Source organism: Myotis brandtii, unplaced genomic scaffold (assembly GCF_000412655.1).
Source record: "Myotis brandtii unplaced genomic scaffold, ASM41265v1 scaffold41, whole genome shotgun sequence".
NCBI lineage: Eukaryota > Metazoa > Chordata > Mammalia > Chiroptera > Vespertilionidae > Myotis > Myotis brandtii.
Genome location: NW_005365763.1, coordinates 1038428 through 1059337, shown reverse-complemented (window position 1 = coordinate 1059337; position 20910 = coordinate 1038428). Strand labels below are relative to the sequence as shown.

General features: G+C 38.4%; 1 protein-coding gene across 4 annotated transcripts in view; it reads left to right on the top strand.

Moving 5' to 3' along the window:
• PARD3 (par-3 family cell polarity regulator) overlaps positions 1 to 20910 on the top strand; it is a 744562-nt gene that overhangs the window by 682231 nt on the left and 41421 nt on the right. For all 4 annotated transcript variants that reach the window (XM_014545438.1, XM_014545437.1, XM_014545440.1 and 1 more), the window contains one exon: positions 18566 to 18686. In XM_014545438.1, coding sequence (XP_014400924.1) covers positions 18566 to 18686 — 121 coding nt within the window. The remainder of the gene's footprint in view (positions 1 to 18565; positions 18687 to 20910) is intronic.

Below are 20910 nucleotides of genomic sequence, written 5' to 3'. Positions count from 1 at the left end.
TGCCCAAAGATTCATCTGCTCTAGCCCATGTGTATCTGGCTGTGGGTGTTCAGAGGTTCCTGTGTCTCAGTTCCCGAGTCGTTCTGAAATGTTCCAGGTTAGGTCGGGGTCACACAGAACTGACTCAAGATTCAGGGTAATCAAAGTGGTATTTATTCAAGGCACCTGGGTGCAGGTGGACTGAATCTGAGAAAGGAGTCAGTGGCAAATGGGGAGGAAGCAGGCTTTTTCTGTGCCTAGGGAAAGCTGCAGGCTTCGGCTGACACTGGTATCTGGACCGTGCTGTAGGTGGCTTCATATTAATGCATGTACTGTATCTGGGCTGGGCTTCAGGAGGCTTCTGTTGACGTAGTATCTGGGCTGGGCTGCAGGCAGCTTCTGCTGAGCATGTATCTGGGCTGTGCAAGAGTTGTGGTCTTAGAATTTCCTGTAAGATATTAGCTCAAGGGGAACATATTTTTACAAGGCTCAGGCTTACAGAATGAGTTTCCCTTTGACATTTGTTAGATTTTTGTAATGCTCAAGGCTTGTGTTCTCCAGTTAACCCTTTCAGTTCCTGAGCCCTGCAGAACTGAAACTGCCTCTCAGCATCTTCCCTGATGCAGGCTTAGGTTCTGCCTTTTCCAGTATGCCGAGTCTCATTCCTTAACCTTCCAGCTTCTAAAGTCTTGTCTTTCATTTACTGTGGTCTCTTCTTGTCATTCTCTTTATCTTTGTAGTTTTAAGACTCATTATTTCTTTGTTCATGCTTTAGCGGGGTTTTAGAAGTTAGCTGAGTCATATATATGTATTCAGTCTGATTTCTTTTCTTCTGGTAGTCTTTTTTTTTTAAATGTTGAATTTATTGGAGTGACATTGGTTAATAAAATTATATAGGTTTCAAAAAAATTATATAGGTTTCAAGTGTACAGTCTATATAGTACATCATCTGTATTGTGTGTTCACAACCCAAAGTCAGATATCCTTACTTCACCATTTATTCCCCTTTATCCTTTACCTCTCCCACCCCTCTTTCCCTCTGATAATCACCATACTGTTGTGTCTGTGAGGGGATTTTTTGCTTAATCTGTTGACCTTTTTTATCCAGCCTCCCAATCTCTAACAGCTCTCAGTCTGTTCTCTGTATCTATGAGTCTGTTTCTATTTGTTTGTTTATTTTGTTTATTATGTTGTGGAATTGGCACAGAAAAGCAACAGTTAAGCTCTTGAGGTATCAGGAGAGACCTTTATTCAAGCAGCACTGCTGGCTCAGGGAATTCAAAGATCCAAAGCCTGAACAAATGATACAATGAGATTGCCCCATATATATATTCCTAGGTTTCTTTGTTTTCTATCTGTTTCCTAACTACCAGGCTTTTGTGGTGGGCTTCACAGCCCCTCCTGAGTCAGTTAGAATGGGGAAGTTAGATTGTATCTAAATGCCTCTTCTGAGTAGTGCCTCCAGCTAAGCTGTTACATCCTTTGTTTATGGCCCTTTGTAAATTGGGAGTAATTAGGAAAACAGGTCTTGCAAGACCAGCTTGTTAAGAAAGGGCAGTGACTTAATCATATGCTACCAAGAATGTACACTAGGATACTGATTAACAGAGTCAGGATGCTAGCCTTTCTATATTCTTTTTCAATTAGATTCCACATATAAATGAAATCATATGGTATTTGTCTTTCTCTGACTGGCTTTTTTTTTTTTTTTTTTTATCCACTCATCTACTGATGGGCACTGGGGCTGCTTCCAAATCTTGGCTATTGTAAATAACAGTGCAATGAACATAGAGGGGCATCATTCTTTTGGATTAGTGTTTTGGATTTCTATGGGGCATAAGACAGTTCCATTTTTAATTTTTGAGGAAACTCCATACTGCTTTCTATAGTGGCTGCACCAATGTGCATTCCTACCAAAAGTGCATGAGGGTTCCCTTTTCTCCACATCCTCACCAACACATTGTTTGTTGATTTATTGGTGATAGCCATTCTAACAGGTGTGAGGTGTATCTCATTGTAGTTTTAATTGCATTTTTTTATGATTACTGACATTGAGCATCTTTTTATATGTCTATGGGCCATCTCTGTGTCCTCTTTGGAGAAGTGTCTATTCAAGTCTTTTGCTCATTTTTTAATTGGTCAATCTGTTGTGTTTGATTGGAGGTCTCAGCAGCCCCTTTTTAGGAATAATCAGCATCCACACAGGGACCCAGAACCACTGACTGCTTCTTAAACCTGCCTCACATGCATGTGGTCCCGTATCTCAGCCTGGCTGATACCTATTCCTCACTCCAAGCCCACCTTAAGAATTGATCACTCCCTCCTCTTATTTTCACAAAAAAAGTATGCTTTACCTGTATCACTTAAGATCTTATCTATTTTTATGTTACCTGACTGTTGAGTATAGGAACCACTTATCACATCTTTGTATTCTGAACAATTTAAGTGGTAGTACCTGTCACTTAATAGGTGCTTAATAAATAATGATGGTAGTTGTGGCTACATATTACAAATTAAAGAAATATTTTATACCAGTTTTAAGTCTCAACTAATCTTCCCATATGAATTGGAGAAAAACATTTTCAAGCACAAGTAATGAGTACCAACCCTGATGGAAGCTACTTCAATAGCAGGCATGGTGCTATGTGTGTTGTGGGACGGGTGGGGGGTCGCGGGGGAGAGGGGATACAAAGAAATAAGCTACCATCTCCTGCCGCCTTGGCCACTCTATCTCTCTCATTAGGAATGAGAGGAGATATGGAAGATGGGGGCACTGTCTGGGAAGAAACAATCTCTTGAGTAAATGTGCTTTAGTTTCCACAAGGCAAGTGTGGCCCGGGCATTCAGCCTTTGAAAATAATTGTACCTGCTCATTTGTCTACTATTGTTCCTTATTGATGAGGAGAATCAAGTGATGCCCGTCTGGGATTGTCTACATCATTCCTTGCTCAGAATCCAGGCATCGCTCATTGAGTCCATTGCCAGGAAGGCCACCCTGTGGGTACTAAGGGGGTTCACGTGGCTATAGAGTTTACAGCATTTCTTTTCTTTCAAACTCACCGAGGAGAAAGTTTCACTTGTATTTGCCCAACACAAATTATTATGTTCCCATAGATAATTTTTCATTGAAGCCTCCCATTATAGTCTCCCATCAACAGATCATCCCACAAGATACACACTGTCATTTCAGTGGCAAGCATGTTTGTCAGAAAACTCCAATTGCTTTATATGTGAGAACATTAAACTGCAATAAATTTATGTAATAGCTGCTCCATTACTGGAGAACAAGTTTTATCTTCTAATAAATTGATGTTTCTTTTTACTGTCAACTAAACCCAAAATTTACACCAGAGGAAGTGAACTTTAACATTAAATAATTACTTCAATGCCACTAGTGGTAAGAAAGGGTACTTACTACCCTACTCTAAAAGGGCTAGAGCAAGGGAATGGTGTTTTCCTCTGCTAATTGTTTCTGGAAAACATAGTTGCTCAGCGGCTTTAATTGAAGTAGGAATAGAAACTATGCCCTTTCAAAGCAGACACTGTAAATACTGTCATCATTTGGTATGAATTACACCATAAGGGAAAATACTAAAAGTTTTATTTATGTTGAAGGGTAAGGGGGAGAAAAAGGTTTGCTTTGGTGGTTTGTCTGTAGTTATATTTAAGATAATGGAATAGATACTTAAAATTCTCTGGACCTTAATATTTAATTCTCCTTTCCTATAAGACTTTGAATGAAACTGATTGCTAATAAAAGATACATCTTGGGCAAAGGAATTATATAAATTTGACTGACTTTTGGAGGATATGAATTAAAATGGCCAAAGGCTGGTTTTCTTATTTTTGCTTTTATTATACCTCAAATATGATACTCTTTTAGGAATGATGTACCTCAAAGACTTCAATTGCTGATCTCATGTGGAATAAATAAGAAATAGTATCATGTTTACTTTAAATTTATATTTTTAACTAAAAGTGTATTCTGAGAGAGACAGACAGATAGATAGAAGGCGTGTACACTCTTGATATATCCTAATTCAAGTATGTCACAGATGAGAAATCTTTCCCTCCAATGTCTATGCATCAGGAAGATGTAGCCCACAACAGAGTGTTCACACATGTGCCCCCCTGGAGTAGCCCTGAGCTAAGAACCCACATACTTGCATTGCCCTAAGCCTGCCATCTCCTCCTTTGTTGACCTTGGCATGTTATTTTATCTCTCTAGATCTCAGTTGCCTCATCAATAGAATAAAGGGATGGATCTTGGCTTAGCTTCCTTGTACACTACTATTTGGACATTGGTTGAACATAAAAGTACAAGAAAAGCAGTGTTACAGTCTGCTTGGAAAGGATCACTCTGAGTTTTAACAGATGCTTTGCTCCATTTCTTTCTCCTTTGCGGTCAGGTATAAGCTGGCACAGATCCTGCCTTGGTGAGCTTCAGACACCAAGGCCGGTTTTGAAATGTGCACCTGAATTCCTGTGACCTTTGCTTCTTCTCTTGGTTCAGTAGCACCTTGGCTGGCTGCTACTCTTCCTGTTTTCCAGCTCTTCTTTGTTAATGGAAAGATCAAGAATCCTGTGTTTCTTATAGCAAAACTAATCTTCATTAAAACCTAAACATGTTAAATGACTTTTTTCCCCCAAAAGAAAGTTAAGTTAGTAAAGTGTCAAATTAAAGTCTTTGAACATTTTAGACATAGAGATTTGAAAATTTTACCATATCAATCAACTTATAAAGGTCAAAAGTTTTTCATCAAAATTTTAATTTTAAACAATTTGTGTCTGGAATTCAATATTGTTGATTTTTTTGTTTAGAAGTTTGAAAATCTTTGAAATTGAGAGAGAAAAATGTCAAACCAGAGGAAAAAAATCTCTTCTATTGTGAATATCATGCTCACAAAATAAGTAAAGAGTTTTTTTTCTCATTTTATTTAACTATAGTTTAATTTTAAAGTCATGTTTAAGCACTCTGATACAGTAAAATCTCGATTAACTACAAGCAAACCCACAGCTAACCAATGTGTTTGAAAATTAATTACACTTTTAGAAGAAAAAGGTAGTTGCATACAAAAGTACTGCTGTTGGGAGTTTGTAAAAATAAATCAGTGAGAAAGCAAAAGGTCTTTTGGGACAATGCCTGATGAAGCAGGAGATTCTTTTATTTTAAACCTTTTAGTTAGCATTTTAAAATATAAACTGCACATAATAGGTATTACTTTGAAAACATGGAATTTACAAAAGAATGGTGCAAGCCACTTTAAAATCCATCAATAATTCCAAACCAATATGTCACACTTTTTGTGTTTTCTCATTATAATTCAGCTAAACATGAAATGAGAAATTAAATTGATTGGCATTTCTAACTCTTTTATTTCCTCATTCCAGGTAGATTATTAGTACATCGGGACATGGCCAAATTGTGAATAGAAGAAAAGCCTAGAAAATTATTAATTAAAATTATTAACTACTAATTATGAATTTAGTTAGGAGCATAAATGGAGGTTAAAAATTATTTGTCAAGAAAAATATTTCAATGATCTAAAAAGGGTTTAAAAATCAGTAACACATACCAGTTTTTCATTTGGGCACATTTGTCAACCAGTGGTCGTTGACATCATTTCAATGCCAACAGGAATCCCCAAATTGGGTTGTGGCGAAGAAGGAAACTTTATTCAGTGCAAACTGCTCAATTGTGATACAATAGTGTTTCAGCTCAATTATAAAACAGTGCAGCATGGCTGTGCCTCCCAGGACCAGGTGGCCTAGGGCTCTCTCCTGCTAGACAGCTCTGCTCCGGTCTGCTTCACCTGCTCTGGTCTGCTGAGCTCTGCTCCTGTGCTGCTCTCCTCTGACAAGATTATCTTTGTTGTTTCAGCTCCAGCTGGTGAAAAGCAGTCTTCAGTCTTGAGTGGAAAGGAAAAGTGCACTTTTGAAGGCAGAGGGGAACTGACTTATGTAGATAGAAGTCCCCACCCCTGAATCCCTGGTTAGTCTGTCCAAATGAGGACTCCAAATCCTAACAGTTTGATTGGTCCAAAGAGCATTGTCCTGATTGGTAGAATGGAGCTGTTCTGATTGGTCAGTGAAAATGCTGATGTTAATATAGCTCACAGCTAAGATTAGATGGGGAAAGTCACAGTCCTATTGGTTGAAAGACAATTCCAGGAACTCCTTTCAAAGGGAACTCCTGTCCAAGGGCTGGCTCAGATGGCAGAAACAGTGCAGACAGGCAGTTCAGTGCAGGCTTCTCCCTGAAGTGCAGTTTGCATGACAGGCCTCTGTGTAGAAATGGCTGCTGGGCTCTGGGGTATTTTTGTATGTTTTTAAGTTTGAATCCAGTTGGCCACTGAGAGCCTTTCTTATTAGGTATTTCCTTTCTCAGGGTTCACACATCCAGTGTTCTGGTTTAAAAAAACAAAAAACTAATCAATGTATGTTTCTACTTTTATTCTAGTTCTCAAAAACATTTCAGAGTTAGCCACTCATAAAATGTACATTATTTTCCATTTTAAGTCATTTCAGGAAAGCCATATAGAATTTAGCCATGATTTAGAATTATGACATGAGCATTAAGCACTGCATTATACCGGAATTTTTATCTTTTAAAAAAAGCTTAATTTTGTGTAGTTTTTTTTTTTTTTTGACAATTATGCTATCATTAAAGACAGAGATTGCAAAAACAATGAAAATGTTAGCCTTGAATTCTATAATTGGTTCATGATTAAAGAATTAAAATAATGCTTCTATATTTCTATGTTTGCATGATAAAACCTCTCTAATATTCAATTGGGGGGGAAAAAGGAGACATATGTAAAACTTTAGACAATAAATAAATTAACAACCCCCCCCCAAAAAAAAAACCTCTCTAATATTAACAAGAACATGGTAATCATTTTCATTTTATCATTAAAATCTATCAGGTTTTGTAATTTAATTTTCACTGCTTTTTTATTTCAAATTTTTATAATGTATTCCTGATTTTTGCTCTTCTTTTAGTTTTTCAAGATTTTCACCTGTAATATTAAATTCCTTTTCCTCTTTATTCAGACACCCAAATGTATATTTTTGTTTGAAGCACAGACTTTAACTGTGAGTCACAACTGGCTAACCTTTATATTCCCAGTGGTATTATTGAAGAAATAGTAAAATGCATAAACTTTCTTCAGCTCTAACCTATTAGAATATCTTATATATCCTTGCCATTTATTAAACAGTTCATGAAAATCACACACTGTAAGCATTAACCCCAAATTATAACCGCTTCTCGCATTGTTAAAAAAGATGACAGATGCAGTTTCTTATAGGCAGTAACATTTAGTTTTCAAGAATTTAGCCCTGGCCAGTGTGGCTCAGTTGGTTGGGTGTCAGCCTGTGCACCAAATGGTTGCTAGTTCAATTCCAGGTTGCAGACTCAATCCCCAGTGGGGGGCATGCAGCAGGCAGCTGATCAAATGTTATGCTCTCACATCGATGTTTCTCTCTCTCTTTCTCTCTCTCCCCCTCTCTCCCTTCTTCTCTCTCTAAATATCAATAAAAATAAATTTAAAAAAAGAATGCCCTTAAATTCATTGGGATACCTGGAAAACATTTTCTCTCCCATCATTTATTCATATAAAGCTACACAGGGTAGCCAGCTAGCAATTTGGGAAGACAGAGGCACAGAAAACTCTGCTTCTGTACCTGTCCTCCTTCAGGGGCCTGCAGAAGTTCAATCTGGATTTTCCCACTATCTTGGGTTTTGAGCTCTAACATTCACTCTCACAATATTCAAAAATCATTTGTTTAAAATTTTTTATTAGAATACAGTTTCTGAAACAACTTTGATAATTAGTTTTGTAATGATAGTTTTTTAAAGCTTCCTAAGTAATATTACTTTTGTGCCATCTTAAGCCAATGCCTCATTGGAGGTGTGACTGCAATAGATTTATAATCTTTTTGGTTAGAAACTGACTTGGACTATTTCTGTGAGATTTTGTAGTCAGGAAAAGCCACCACAGGCTCATAATAGAATGTATTTTTTGAGTGTGTTTGTTGTTGCTTCCTAGAAGTATGTATGTCTGTGCACATATACATGTTCTTTGTAGCTGAAGTAATTCCCCTCAAAAAAGTAAAGCTAAATTTGTCTCACTCCTGCCTGAGACCAATGACAGGCTAGTAAGGAAGAATGATGATATTATTAAAATATGGGTAAGGGTTGCATTCCTGAGATTTTCCTGCTGATAAAATGATGGCCCTGTTACTGAATGACCACGGAGGGACTAGGTGAGATCGAGTCCTGAGTCTTCCTGAAGGAGACAGGCGACCATCCCCGTTACTCATCACATCAGAAGCAATGCAGTATTAACTGTGTGGAGACTATCTTTTTAACCCAGAACATAGCTGCATGTTTTTACTTTGTGATGATTTATTACACTGAAATTGGTGTGAAATGGACAACAAATCTTGGGTGTCAGAATCTGAAAATGAATTTTATCAGCTGAGGAACGTGAGTGCCTTTGGGATTTGTGTTTCTCATAACTCTTTTCCTAGTATAAATGATGGGTAAAACTGTGAAAATAAACTGACAATGGCATGATATTTCCTAAGTAGCTAATTTCACATGTATACAAACACATAAATATAGCATTTAGCTTCAGTTTAGACTTTGTCTATAATTCAAGGTAGTTTGTACATATCCAAAGAAATATTTGTCTAAAAACTTTAAAGTAAATATGAATACCATTTGTTGTAGTTCAAACATGTCTATAGAAAAATGCAAACATTGTAACAAGGTTTTTACTAACTTTTGTTTTTCACTGTTCAAACTTGAAAGAGAATTTATACCTCTATACCAATATAAAAATGCTAAGATTGATGAAAAAGCTGCCCCAGTTAGAAACTAACTTTGCATGCATAATTAATTTGAGCATCACATTCCTACTTCACAAGCAGAAGAGAAATTGAATTCAGGTGTTTTGTGAACATATGGGGGGATTTACTGTGAATTTATGACCTGTGGTTTGAGTGTAAAACCCCAAGAAACTTGCTGATAAAACTTAATGAAGCTTGTGCAGGGGAGCTATTTTTATTTGTACTTTGGTAATTGATACATTTCTTGGTTTAACCTTCCCACTCCTTCCCCGTATTGCTCATAAATCTTCTAGTTTGAGCCATCCATAGTAGAAAGCCCCAGTCTAAGCCAGGTTACTCTAATGCTTAACTAATCTGAAAGTTCAGTTTGCTTTTTCACAGCATTTGAGTCTGTTCCTTCTTTCTGTTTTAATTTAGCAATTTATGCTTCCTTGCCTGAATAGGTGACAGGAGGCAAACCCATGCACTCTCGGGGGAAGTACTCCAGGTTCTTCCAAGAGAAGCAAAAGCTTTCTCAGGGAGGGTGACACCACTTCACTCTGTTTTAAGTAAGCAAAGATGAAGGCACAATGTAGCTCACTAAAACAATTTAGGCGACAAATTCGTTACCATTTAGCGGTTTTTCTCCCCAAGAATAAGCACATGTTCAGAGAGAGGAACCTGTCACACACCCAGGATTTTACAAAAAATGCTACTGATTTGAGTGCCAGGAACAAAAACATGTTGCAAGTACTCCATTTTACCGTACAGTTATAATGTCTTTAAATGAGAAACCTGTGTTCGCTCACTAATTTATAGCAATTACAAACTCAGTTCTGACATCTGTGGATTTTAACTCTTTGGTGATTACAGGATCAGGAATACTTTATGGAACTGCTAATCAGTACAGGAGAGCATCTCAGTGAGGAGCGCGTTGTTTACCTATAGTTTCTGAATGGTGTCAGTTCCTGGGGGTTGTGCTGGAATCCCGTTTTAGTTCAGTGACATTCTGCCCCCAATGCTTTAGTCATCCCTGTTCAAGAACTTGTTTGTATCCACTTTATCATGCTGACAATCTGTCTGTTTTGAAAGGATTACAACTCTGCACATCCGTGCATGACATCACAGTGAAACGTTGCTTAATGATCTGAGACACTTTTGGTCGTTGCTGGCTGCCTGTTTCTAAAGCTATGTGACAGGCCTGTCCTACATGTTTTCCTGGTGTCACTTTTTGCCTAATCCAGGCCTGGTGTCTGTTTTAAGTGATATCTATGAATTAGCTGAATTTTAGATTTGTCATTGGTCTAAATAAAGGGACTGAGTGTTTTCTCTTTCTTAGGATGCAAGAAGAATTAGTAATTGGACAAGGAAGGGAAAGGTACTCTAATTTTTTTTCAATGAAAATCTTTCAAAAAAGAATAGTAATCTTAGGGTGGAATGTTTATATAATGTGCTGAATCTTTAGTCTTCCATTTGTGTAATTACCAAGGAAGTCAATAAAGAGATACCTTTACTTCAAATAAGTGACTAAAAAACCATGGGAACCTCCTGTGAAGGTTTGTATCATTACCTAAATGCATCATCAAGGCTTGGAGAAGTCACAATCCTTGAGCGTAAATGGAGTCCTTGGAGCTTTAATATACTGCCTTCTCTTTTCTGAGAGTGCTGGGATAGACTGTACTGATGTTCAGAAGTCTTGATTGGGAATCCCAGAGCCTGTGTGACCCTAGGACTGTGATGCTCTGGCAAGCGGAGGAGAAAGAGCTCCTTAAGCAGAGAAGTTGGCAGTTAGCAGAATTCTAGCATTGTCCCTCCGGGCTGTGTGGGAATACCTGAGTGAGTAAGAGAAATACACTAGGAAAAAGCATCAAGTGTGGAGATTCATTGTTTCCAAGATCTCACGATATAATTCGGAAATTTATTTTTATATTTTTTAATTGGGAAACGAATAATGCCCTTTTGTATCCCCAGTAATTGGATGCCAATTGCAGGTGTGAAATTCACTAGCATTTGGAATAGAATTTTGTACCTAGGTCCAAAAATAAATTACTTGGGCTGAGAATTATATCTCAAAAATGAAAAGGCTAAAGATATAAGCTGATATGGTTACCCCAAATCTTTACTGTGTACCAATCTTTTGTAAATTGGGGGTTTGGAGGACATCTGTTAATGCCTGGACCCTTGGCAAAATAAGTAAAATCAGTTTTAAAACCAAACTAAGTTTTGTAGACTCTGAGAGAGCAGGGCTTCGGATGGTTAACTGGGCTCAAATTTTAAAAAACAGAGCCCAGCAGCCATTTCTGCATAAGGACTTTTCATGCAAACTGCTCTTCAGGGAGAAGCCTGCACTGAACTGCCTGACTGCACTGTGTTTCTGCCAGCTCAGCTAGCTGGTATAAAGGAGGTTCTGGAATTGTATTTCAACCAATAGGACTGAGGCTTTCTCCATCCAATCAGAGCTGTGCAGCTATATCTCCATCAACATTATCACTGATCAATCAGGATAGTGCCTTTTGGACCACTCAAACTGCCAGGATTTAGAGTCCTCAGTTGCATGAAGACAGACCAGTCAGGGACACAGAAGTGGGGACTTCTGTCTGTATAAGCCAGCTCCCCTCTGGCTCTGAGAGCCTATTTTCCTTTTCCACTGAAAACTTAAGACTGTGTTTCCCTGGGTGAGCTGAAACACCAAAGACCGCCTCACTGGAGCAGGGCAGTGCAGGCCAGAACAGAGCAGAACAGAACAGCACAGTGCAGTGCAAGGCAGAGCAGAGCTGTCAACCCAAGAAGGTTGTTTTGGGTTGAATAAAGTTCCTTCTTCACTGCACCCCAAATGGGGAATTCCTGTTGGCACTAAATTGGCGTCTACCATTAATAGACAGTTTTAACCAGGAATATATCTCCTTTGAGATTCTAGCAGGTCACCAGTCTCTGCCAGGAGTGAGCCCTTGAGTTCAGTTTTACCTAATGACCTGGTTGGCAGGTCTAGTTTCACCACACTCTGGGAAAACATCCACATTTCTGCTTTGGTCTCATGAAGGCTAATTTTCAGAGATCACAGAACCAGAGTGGTGTGTTTTGGGTGAAGTGATTGGGAGGTTGACAAAAGGAGTCACCCCTACATGAAATACAGTTTATTCTTGTACTATTATTTATTAATCATTGTATTATTTTCTATGCAAACTGTAAACCTACTTTTGCCCCACCCTGTATTTACTTTGTGCAGTTTTTCTCTGAGACCAGAACTTTGGCATAACTAACTATATAAATGACAGTGGTAAAATTTATTCTTCAAATATGGTTCCTCTCACTTATTCCGTTCTCGCCAACATGCTTTTGCAACAGGTAATATTTGGTTGCAACTGTGGGTAGGGCATAGGTCTGTGTGCTTCTAGACTACTTTCTTTCATGTAATATGTATAACCCCCTAACATTTTTTAAAGCGATGTGGTGGTAGTAGTGTAATGTAGTGTAGTGGGGATGTATGTGTGTGTATTCAAGGGAGGAAGGTGTAGGGAGTTTGTTATCTTTTGTTGTAATGAGACACAAGAGAGCAGACTCACCTTGCCATTGCATTTTAAACCCCTATTTGTGTCACATCCTATTAGCCAAGTCAAGTCACATTGCTGACATTGGCATCAGTGGGTACAGTTTTCTTTTTTTTTCTTTTTTTTTTTAATTATATAACATGACCACGTGCCAGGCATGATTTATTTACTTTTTGTTATGATAAACTTTATGTTTTAGAGCACTTTTAGAGTTACAGAAAATCAGTGAAGGTAAAACAGAGTTCTCAAATGCCCTACACCCAGCTTCCCCTGTTAACATCTTACATTAGTAGGGCATCTTTGTTACAGTTAGTGAACCGATGATGACATGTTCTTATTAAGTCCATATTTTAGCCATTCGAATAGGTATGTAGTAGCATCTTATTTTTGTTTCATTTTGTAATTCCATAATGACAAATAGTGTTAAACATTTTTTCATACTTATTTGTCATCTATATGTCTTCTTTGATGAAATTTCTGCTCAGATCTTGGCAAAATTGTACTGCCAATTGGGAAGACAGCCTTTTAAGTTTTAAAACTTAGAAAGCTTCTAAGTTTTAGCAATTGCGAATAAAGCTGCAGGTTGGCATGCAGGTAGGGCTTTTGTCAATTTTTTAATTTAATTTAATTTTATTTTTTTATTGATTAAGTTATTACATATGTGTCCTTATCCCCACGTTACTCCCTATCCCCCCCACTCATGCCCGCACCCCCCTGTTGTCTGTCAATGGGTACAGTTTTCTATTGCTGCATAACAAACTAACAGATTCTTAGCAGCTTAAAACACTCGTTAATTATATCTGTGTCTGTGGGTCTGGAGTCTGGCAACAGCTTAGCTGAATCCTCTGCTCAAGGTCTCATCCAGTGCATTCAGGGTGTCAGCCAGGCTGGGTTCTCACCTGGAGGCCCCAGGAGGCAGCGTTGTTCCTTCTCCTGAAGTTGTTGGCAGCATTCTGTTTTATGTAGCTGTGAGATCCATGGCAGCTTTAATCTTCAAGGCCAGAAAAGACAGAGATGGACTATTAAGATGGACACTGTTCTTATATAAGCACAGCAATGTGATCATATATATTCCTTGACCTTTGTTGCATTTCACTGCATAGAAGCAAGTCATAGGCTGCCCACACTCAAGGGTGGGGCTTTGCACAAAGGTGTGAATAGCAAGAGGTGGGAATCATGCACCCACCTTAAAGTCTGTCCATCACAAATATTTGCTGAACAATTTTCCCTGCCACAGGGATGCGACATACAAAATATATACATGTTAAGTGGTTGTGATAAAGGTATAAAAATTTAAGAAAGAGAAACATACATGTAAGTTCTATAAAACTGTTAAACAGTATTTGGGTCAGAGGACACTTACTAGTATTATTGACGAATTGAAAAGAACAGGAAGGAAGCCTTAGGAAAGGCTTTAAGGAAGTGGAATTTGATATCTTAGATTTACTAGTAGAATTGTAAAAATGGAAAGAAAAAGAGAGGTTATTACAGAAAGATATGAACAGATTTATCTTACCCTTTTCTTTGGTAATTTCTCTTCTCTTATGATAGAGATTATAATTATCTCCCCCTATGAGCACCATCGAAAGCCTGCCAAGATTCATTACCTCCCTCTGTTACACTCCCCCTTTTTTTCTTCCATGGGAAGGAGAGTGTATACTAAGATGGTACCTCCCTTTTAAAAAAATGAGTGGCTGTTTTCCCTTCCATTGAATTCTGGATCTTAAAGCTGTGCCCTCTAGTTCAATTTTTCAGATTTCCTTCCCCTAATTAAAAATGTAAATTTGAAAGTACTTTTACTCCATAAAGAATTAGTCACATCACAAACTCCTCTCTCAGCACATACAGGTCTGAAAAGATAGGCCAGAACTCAAGCCTGCAGGGCAGTCAGTGTAATCAGGGTTTGACAGATCAGAGGGAGCAGACACTTTACAAGAGACAAGACTATATGCACAATGCCCATTGTTTTAACATTTGTGTTTTGGGACTGTGACTAGGGGACCACTGGCCTTGTCTTGATGCAGTAAAAGTAAATAGCCTAGAAAAGCAACTATAAAGTCAGCAGCAGCTGCAGAATATAAAGCAGAAGTTGCAAGATAGTACACAACAGACAGTTTTGGGGAGGGGGCTTATCTAGGATCTTAAAAAAAGCCAACATTTAAAATTTGGGACGAAAATTGTAGTTCTGACTTTTTAAAAAAAATTAGGAGCCATCACCAGACCTATATCCCTTCAGGGCAGCAACCAAGTAAGAGCCTCCCCTCTAGACCAAGCATATTACTCAGATTTGTCACAGAATACACGTTGGTGCTTCCAGTGGGGTCTCCTTCACTCTTTAGTTAATGGCCCACAAGCATTGGAATTTGTCCCGACTATGAAGACTGTGGGCATTGTTTTCAAAGTATTCACCGCATAGCACCTGCAGTGCTTTTGAACATAAGCAGATTCCTGGGCCCTGCACAGGACTTACTGAGTCAGAAAATATCCAGGGCAATCTCAGTGAGTCAGCATTTTTTAACAAGCACTCGGGACGGCTCTCATGTAATGTGCATACGTGAGGACCACTGCCATAAAATTTTTCCCATTCACTCTTCCTAAAGAGACGGTTGGATTGCCATCTGTGGAGCACAGATACAGGACAGGTACCATGGCTGCAGTTAGCAGGAATTGGTACGTTCAGCCCCTTTTGTGAAGCACATTGCAGTAGGCAAATCTGAAGGTTCTAAAGCCTAGTACACTGTGTGGTCTGCCTCTGACTGGAGAGGACACATCCCATGATAATTATAGATGGGAAAACTTAGAGTTCCATATATTTCAGGGTGTTGACATGCATGCCAGGTTAGGAATCTCCAGAGTGTGTGATCCAGTGTATCCTTTCTTAACTCAGACTGTTCCGAACCAAAACTAACCTTCTTTATTTAGCTAACATATAGGGTGTCCCAAAAAATACATACACACATTTTGAATAATTATAAAAGCAGTGTTAATTAAAAGACATTTTATTTTCAAAATTGAGCTATCACCTGTTAAAGTATGTATGCATTTTTGGGACATGTGTGTATGTGTGTGTGTGTGTGTGTGTGTGTGTGTGTGTAAAATTAAGTTTTAGTTGGGCTATAAGTACCAATTATAAGGGGAAGCTGTTAGTATTGGACTCTACTGTCTTACTGTCCTCACCCCTCCTTTCTGTTAACTATTATTAAATTACTAGAGGCCTGGTGCATGAAATTCGTACACAGGTAGGTCCCTAGGCCCAGCCTGGGATCAGGGCCAATTGAGGCCTTTCGGCTGCCGGCCGGGGCCTCCCTTCCCCTGCTGCCAGCTGCCAGCTGGGGCCTTCCTTCGTTCTGTGCTGCCCCCTCTGCCCCCTCGTGGTCAGCACATGTCATAAGGAGCGATCAAACTCCCGTCTCCCAGTCGAACTCCCGAGTGGACAATTTGCATATTAGGCTTTTATATATATAGATGATGTATTGACTCCTCATTGAGTTTTATTGTCTCACTCGCCCATCAGATTGACTCAGATGGTATATTTATTCTACTCTTCTCAAAAATATAATGAGCAACTTTAAGTTGTCAATGAACCCAAATATAAGTTTGGGTTGGGTAGCCATCAGTGCTAATGAAAATTTAAAATTTCCTTTGGTTTTCTTAGCAGAAGAGCTAACCAAGAACATTAGAAGTCTAAGTATGAATTATTGAATCATTATAGATGAGGCTGAGAAACAGAACTGAGCAGCTGCAATGGTTTCATCGCTTGAAGCCAGGATTTTACCTTCAGATGCCAATGTTATTCCCCAAGGATGCTGAATGGCCTTCCAGTCTTTCGAAGTCCTCATCAATCATGAAAACCATTGCAGCCTGCTTTCTAATTTCAACCCTTAGAGGGGCTTTCCTAGTGTTAGGCAAGTTGGTTGGCATTCTCTAGGGCATAGGAGAAAAGGAAAAGAATGTGCAACAATGGTCTCACCAGCTGCTCAGATTCGGAAATAAGGGTGAAGTGACTTCCAGAACTCATCTAATACTATGAAAAACACTGAAGTTGCCAGAATTTCAAATGAAGAATACTGGGTCAATTCCTGTTGGGAGATACACTTTCAATTATTTACAAATAGTTAGAAGTCAATTTTCATCAATGGCGTGGACTTCATGAACCTAATAATTATTGGATTAAAGCTATCTGTGCTACATGAAAATAATAGAGAAATATTTCTAGTTATATTTGTCGGTCAAGCCTCCTACAATTATCCTATGAAAGCTGTGAAGTATGCCCAGAACAGAAAAAGGTACAGCTGGAAAGATGGCAATGAGATTAATGAATGTTCACTTTTCTGTCTCTTTGTCTGTGAGTGTAATGATTCTCATGCCTACACCATCACAGTTTCACAGAGAGAAACTGGGCATCACATTGGGAAGACAGTACTGAGAATTTATCTGTTCAAACAGATGTTCTGAAAGCCAATAGGAAAAGTAATCTGCCTGGCTCAAGAGTGTGGAGGTCAAGTTTTAAAGCTGTACATAAATATGGGCTGAAGCCTCATGTTGTCAAGTAGCACATTTTACAGACCTACTCACCTTTAATGCTCTCAGGCTAATCAATTCAAAAGGTTTGTCAGAAGAAAAACAACCTTTTATTGACTGGGAAAATAACCAAATTGAATATATTAGCAAGATATTCCAGAAGCTCTAATGAAATTGATGAAAACATAAAGGTGATAGGGATCAACCCAGTAGATTAAATGGTGACAGACTATCTTGTATTCATGGGAGATGTTAATACTTTGGTCCTATACATGAACATTTTCAATTTCAGATTTTTTAAGCCTTTGCAGTTCTTCAAAATATGTGGAATTATACAAAGACATGTTGGTTTGAGAATTGTATGTACTCTACCATAACAGACTTTTATTTTTCCAAGCTGCCTCATAAATTTCATCACTCAGGACTGTGTGCAGCCAAAGGAACTCAGTAACACACTGAGTATCCAGGGCAACCTGTTTTCAGTGAAGAGACTTCATCTTCCTAATAACTTACCGCTTACCATTCTGCTAGCAGTTTGAAGGGTAAATGTGATAAATATAAGACTTGGTCCTTATCCTTAACAGGTCTGAAGTCTTGTTGGGGAGACAGTATATTCCCAGTGTGCTTGAATAGCTTTTCTGGTAGGATGCAACATAGTGCTCAGGGAATGGAATAAACCAAAAGTGGCAGGAGGTGTAAGATTGATTTACTTTTGGTCATCTCTATTACTCTTTCAAAATACTGTTTTTAAAATTTGTATGACTTTGTAAAGGAGGGGTTTTGGAATACAATGTGTTTTTCTAAGTGACACGTGGTATAGTGGGATGGGGACTGGACTCTAGAATCCAGAAAAATCTGGATTCTTGTCTTACTTTCAATACTGGGCAGCTGGGAGGCTTCTAAAAAGTCACTTGTCTTCTTTGAATGACAGTTTCTACATTGGTATGTGTGTATGTGTAGGGGTGTAATACTGCCTTCTGAGCCTATGTTATAAGCATTTGTGAGAATAAAGTCAAATTCATTGCTATAAAAAAGAAGGCAACATCATTATGAACTAACTGATTACATCAAGCTAGCACCTGAAGTTATTTTTAAAAATGCTTTTCATTTATGCTCTGAGAGTTGCATTTTGTGCATAGACCTCTGATACCGCATAAGTAGGAACTTTATATAATGGCATTATGAAATAATACTGTAAGACTATATTGTATGGTATTATCTCACTTGATTGTTAACAGCATGATATTTAGAGCAAAAAATGATTATTATGTTCACTTCATATATTTAAAGAAACTGAAACTTAGAGGCATTAAGTGCCTTAGTCTAAGAAGGTGGAGGGGCTAGGACTGGACCCTGATATTTCTGACTTTTAAAGCAATATTTTCTCCAAAAAGTTTTTCTGTGGACACCTTGCCAGATTACAGAAAGGAAATGAGGTTTTACATTCCTGTGAAAAAGGAATGTCTAAAAATACTATTCTCCCTCTTGAATATTTGTCTGAAATAACTTCAATAAGTCTTAATCAAAATGAAAACATATTTCAAATGCCCAGATACTGTTTTTAAAATTCACTTCCTCTTAAATAGTGTCATCTGTCAGCAAGATGCCCTTTTTTCCTAGTAACTGCAAGGCACAGATTGTATTTGTGAAGGGTTTTCATTGTTGCCCGTTCTCTCTTTTAGCAACAGGTCAACTACTAGCAACCATGATCGGATACAGCGTCTACGACAGGAGTTCCAGCAAGCAAAGCAGGATGAAGATGTAGAAGATCGGCGACGCACTTATAGCTTTGAACAACCCTGGGTGAGTATTTGGTTCTTTGGCACAATGGATAGTCTTGCAACTTTCTGCAATAAAAGCCACTAAACTATGACCTCAGTCTTTTATGAAGCGAGACAAGATGGAGCCAAATTCCTTTGACTTTTAACATATCGACCTTCCCCTCATTTCCATGTGGGTTTCATCATTGCTAATTTCATTTTACATCTCATTGCACCATCTGTCCATTGCACAATAGCTTTCATTTGCCTTATGACAAGGCATAGCAAAACTATTCTTGGTCTCAATTATACATTTTTTAAGTTCAGTAAATGTTTTTCTATATATATTTTCCTCAGAATCAGAGACAGAATAAATTAGCTCAATGCATGCCTGTAGTGTACTTACTATATGAAAGTACTGTGTTTAGTCATTCTTATTTCTTTATTCTTCCATGGCCTCTTTGTGCATTTGCTGAATCCCTCATTTATCTGCTTCTACCCTGTTCTAATTCATCCTCCACATGACCACCAGAGTGATCTTTCTAAAGTAAAACTTTGAATGGCCTCTCAGCGCCCACAAGACACAGTGTGGCATGCTAATAAACCCTCTTCAGTCTTGCCCCAGACTTGGGCTTCCATCTTGTGTTTTGCTTTAGCGACAATGGGAATGGGAGGTATTGGAGCAGACTTGGGGGTTCAAGATTATGGAAATGTTGAGGAATATCTTTGGAAGCTTGAGGAAGAGTCAATTGGGGATGAAGAAATTGTCTGCTTGAGGCAAGAAAATCTAGCTGAGGGTATTAGTAAGGTTCCATCAACATAGTAATGTGACCATAACCAACAATGCTTAGAGGACTAGGAATAGAAAAAAACAATTTTTTAGATTAATTCTGTGAAGGAGATTGGCAAGACAGACTTGGCAGAAAGTCGAGGCAGGCACTCTAGAACCCTGGTGAGGATGCAGGTGAAGCGTCATCCAGTCTGGGTAGGGTGGTAAGTATAGCTCAAGGAAGGATTACCTTGGTTGCCTAGGAGGAAGCAAGAATGGACAGCAGGCAAGGAGTCATAAAACCTAGGAGGCTATTGTCAAGATAATCCGTTATTGGGAGTCCAGAATCTTGGAGGTGGCCCAATTCTGGTTGATGTTGAGGTCCAAGATGTGCCATCCATGCATGTGAGTTCCTGAAGTAGAATAGATATTAGGGTCAAAAAAGTTAATGAGTTCAATTTGAAGTGTTGGGAATATCATTACAGTAGATATTTTTGAGAAGGGGGGGAGGGCAGAAAGAATGGTGGTAGGAAAGACTTGAAGTAAAAAAGAAAATGATTCTGTTTTGTTTGGGGAAGGATAAATGACCCAGCTAACAAAGAACTGAGAGATTGGTGATATAGAGAAGAAGAGAGAAAAGTAGAAATATAGTGGGAGCCTTTAATGTGAGATTGAAGGTTTGAAGAAGAATGGACAGAACAGTCTTCCACTAACCAGGTGACCTGGTTCTCCAGGTGTCAGTTTTCTTATTTGTAGACCCAGATAGAGCATTAGAGTAGGTGACTGGGTGTCTGTTATTAAATAAACCCTTTGTTTGAATGAAAACTTAAGAGGAAGCTGAGCGTGTAAAGTAAAGAAGATGGAAGTAGAGCTTCTCCAAGTGTGGTCCACAGACCAGCACCTTCCCTGATGCTGGGAGCTTGTTAGAAATGTACCTTCTTATTCTGCCTCAGATCTACTAGATCTGAACCTCTATAGGTACGGCCCAGGAATCTGTATTTTAACAAGCTCTCCAAGTCCTTCTGAAACGTTTAACTTTGAGAAGCACTACTGTAGAGTTTATATCATCTCTCTTTTGTCCTAAAACCCAACACCTTCAATATGCTCTTACACAAGGCCAGAGAGCTATAAAGGTTTTTTTTATCATGGGATTTAGTGATCAAATTGGAGTTGGTGGAAGATGAATTTTGTGAATGCAAGGAAAAGACCAAATAATGGGAAGACCATTACTAGTGTGAAGGACTTTGGTGTAATTCAGGTGAGGAAGATGGGGCCTTAGAACAGGCAATTGGCAATATGAGGTCAGCATCCACTAGTAAAAACTCCTGAAATCAACCCTAACCCAATTTTGGGATGTTATGGGAAAAGTCCAGCTGATCTAATATCTAAGAAAATCTCAAATTGTCCTCTACAACAAGATTACTATTAATGATATATTTTTTTGAATGTTTCTTGAAAATTTTACATATTTTTTTCTATCTTTTTTTTTATTAGTTAA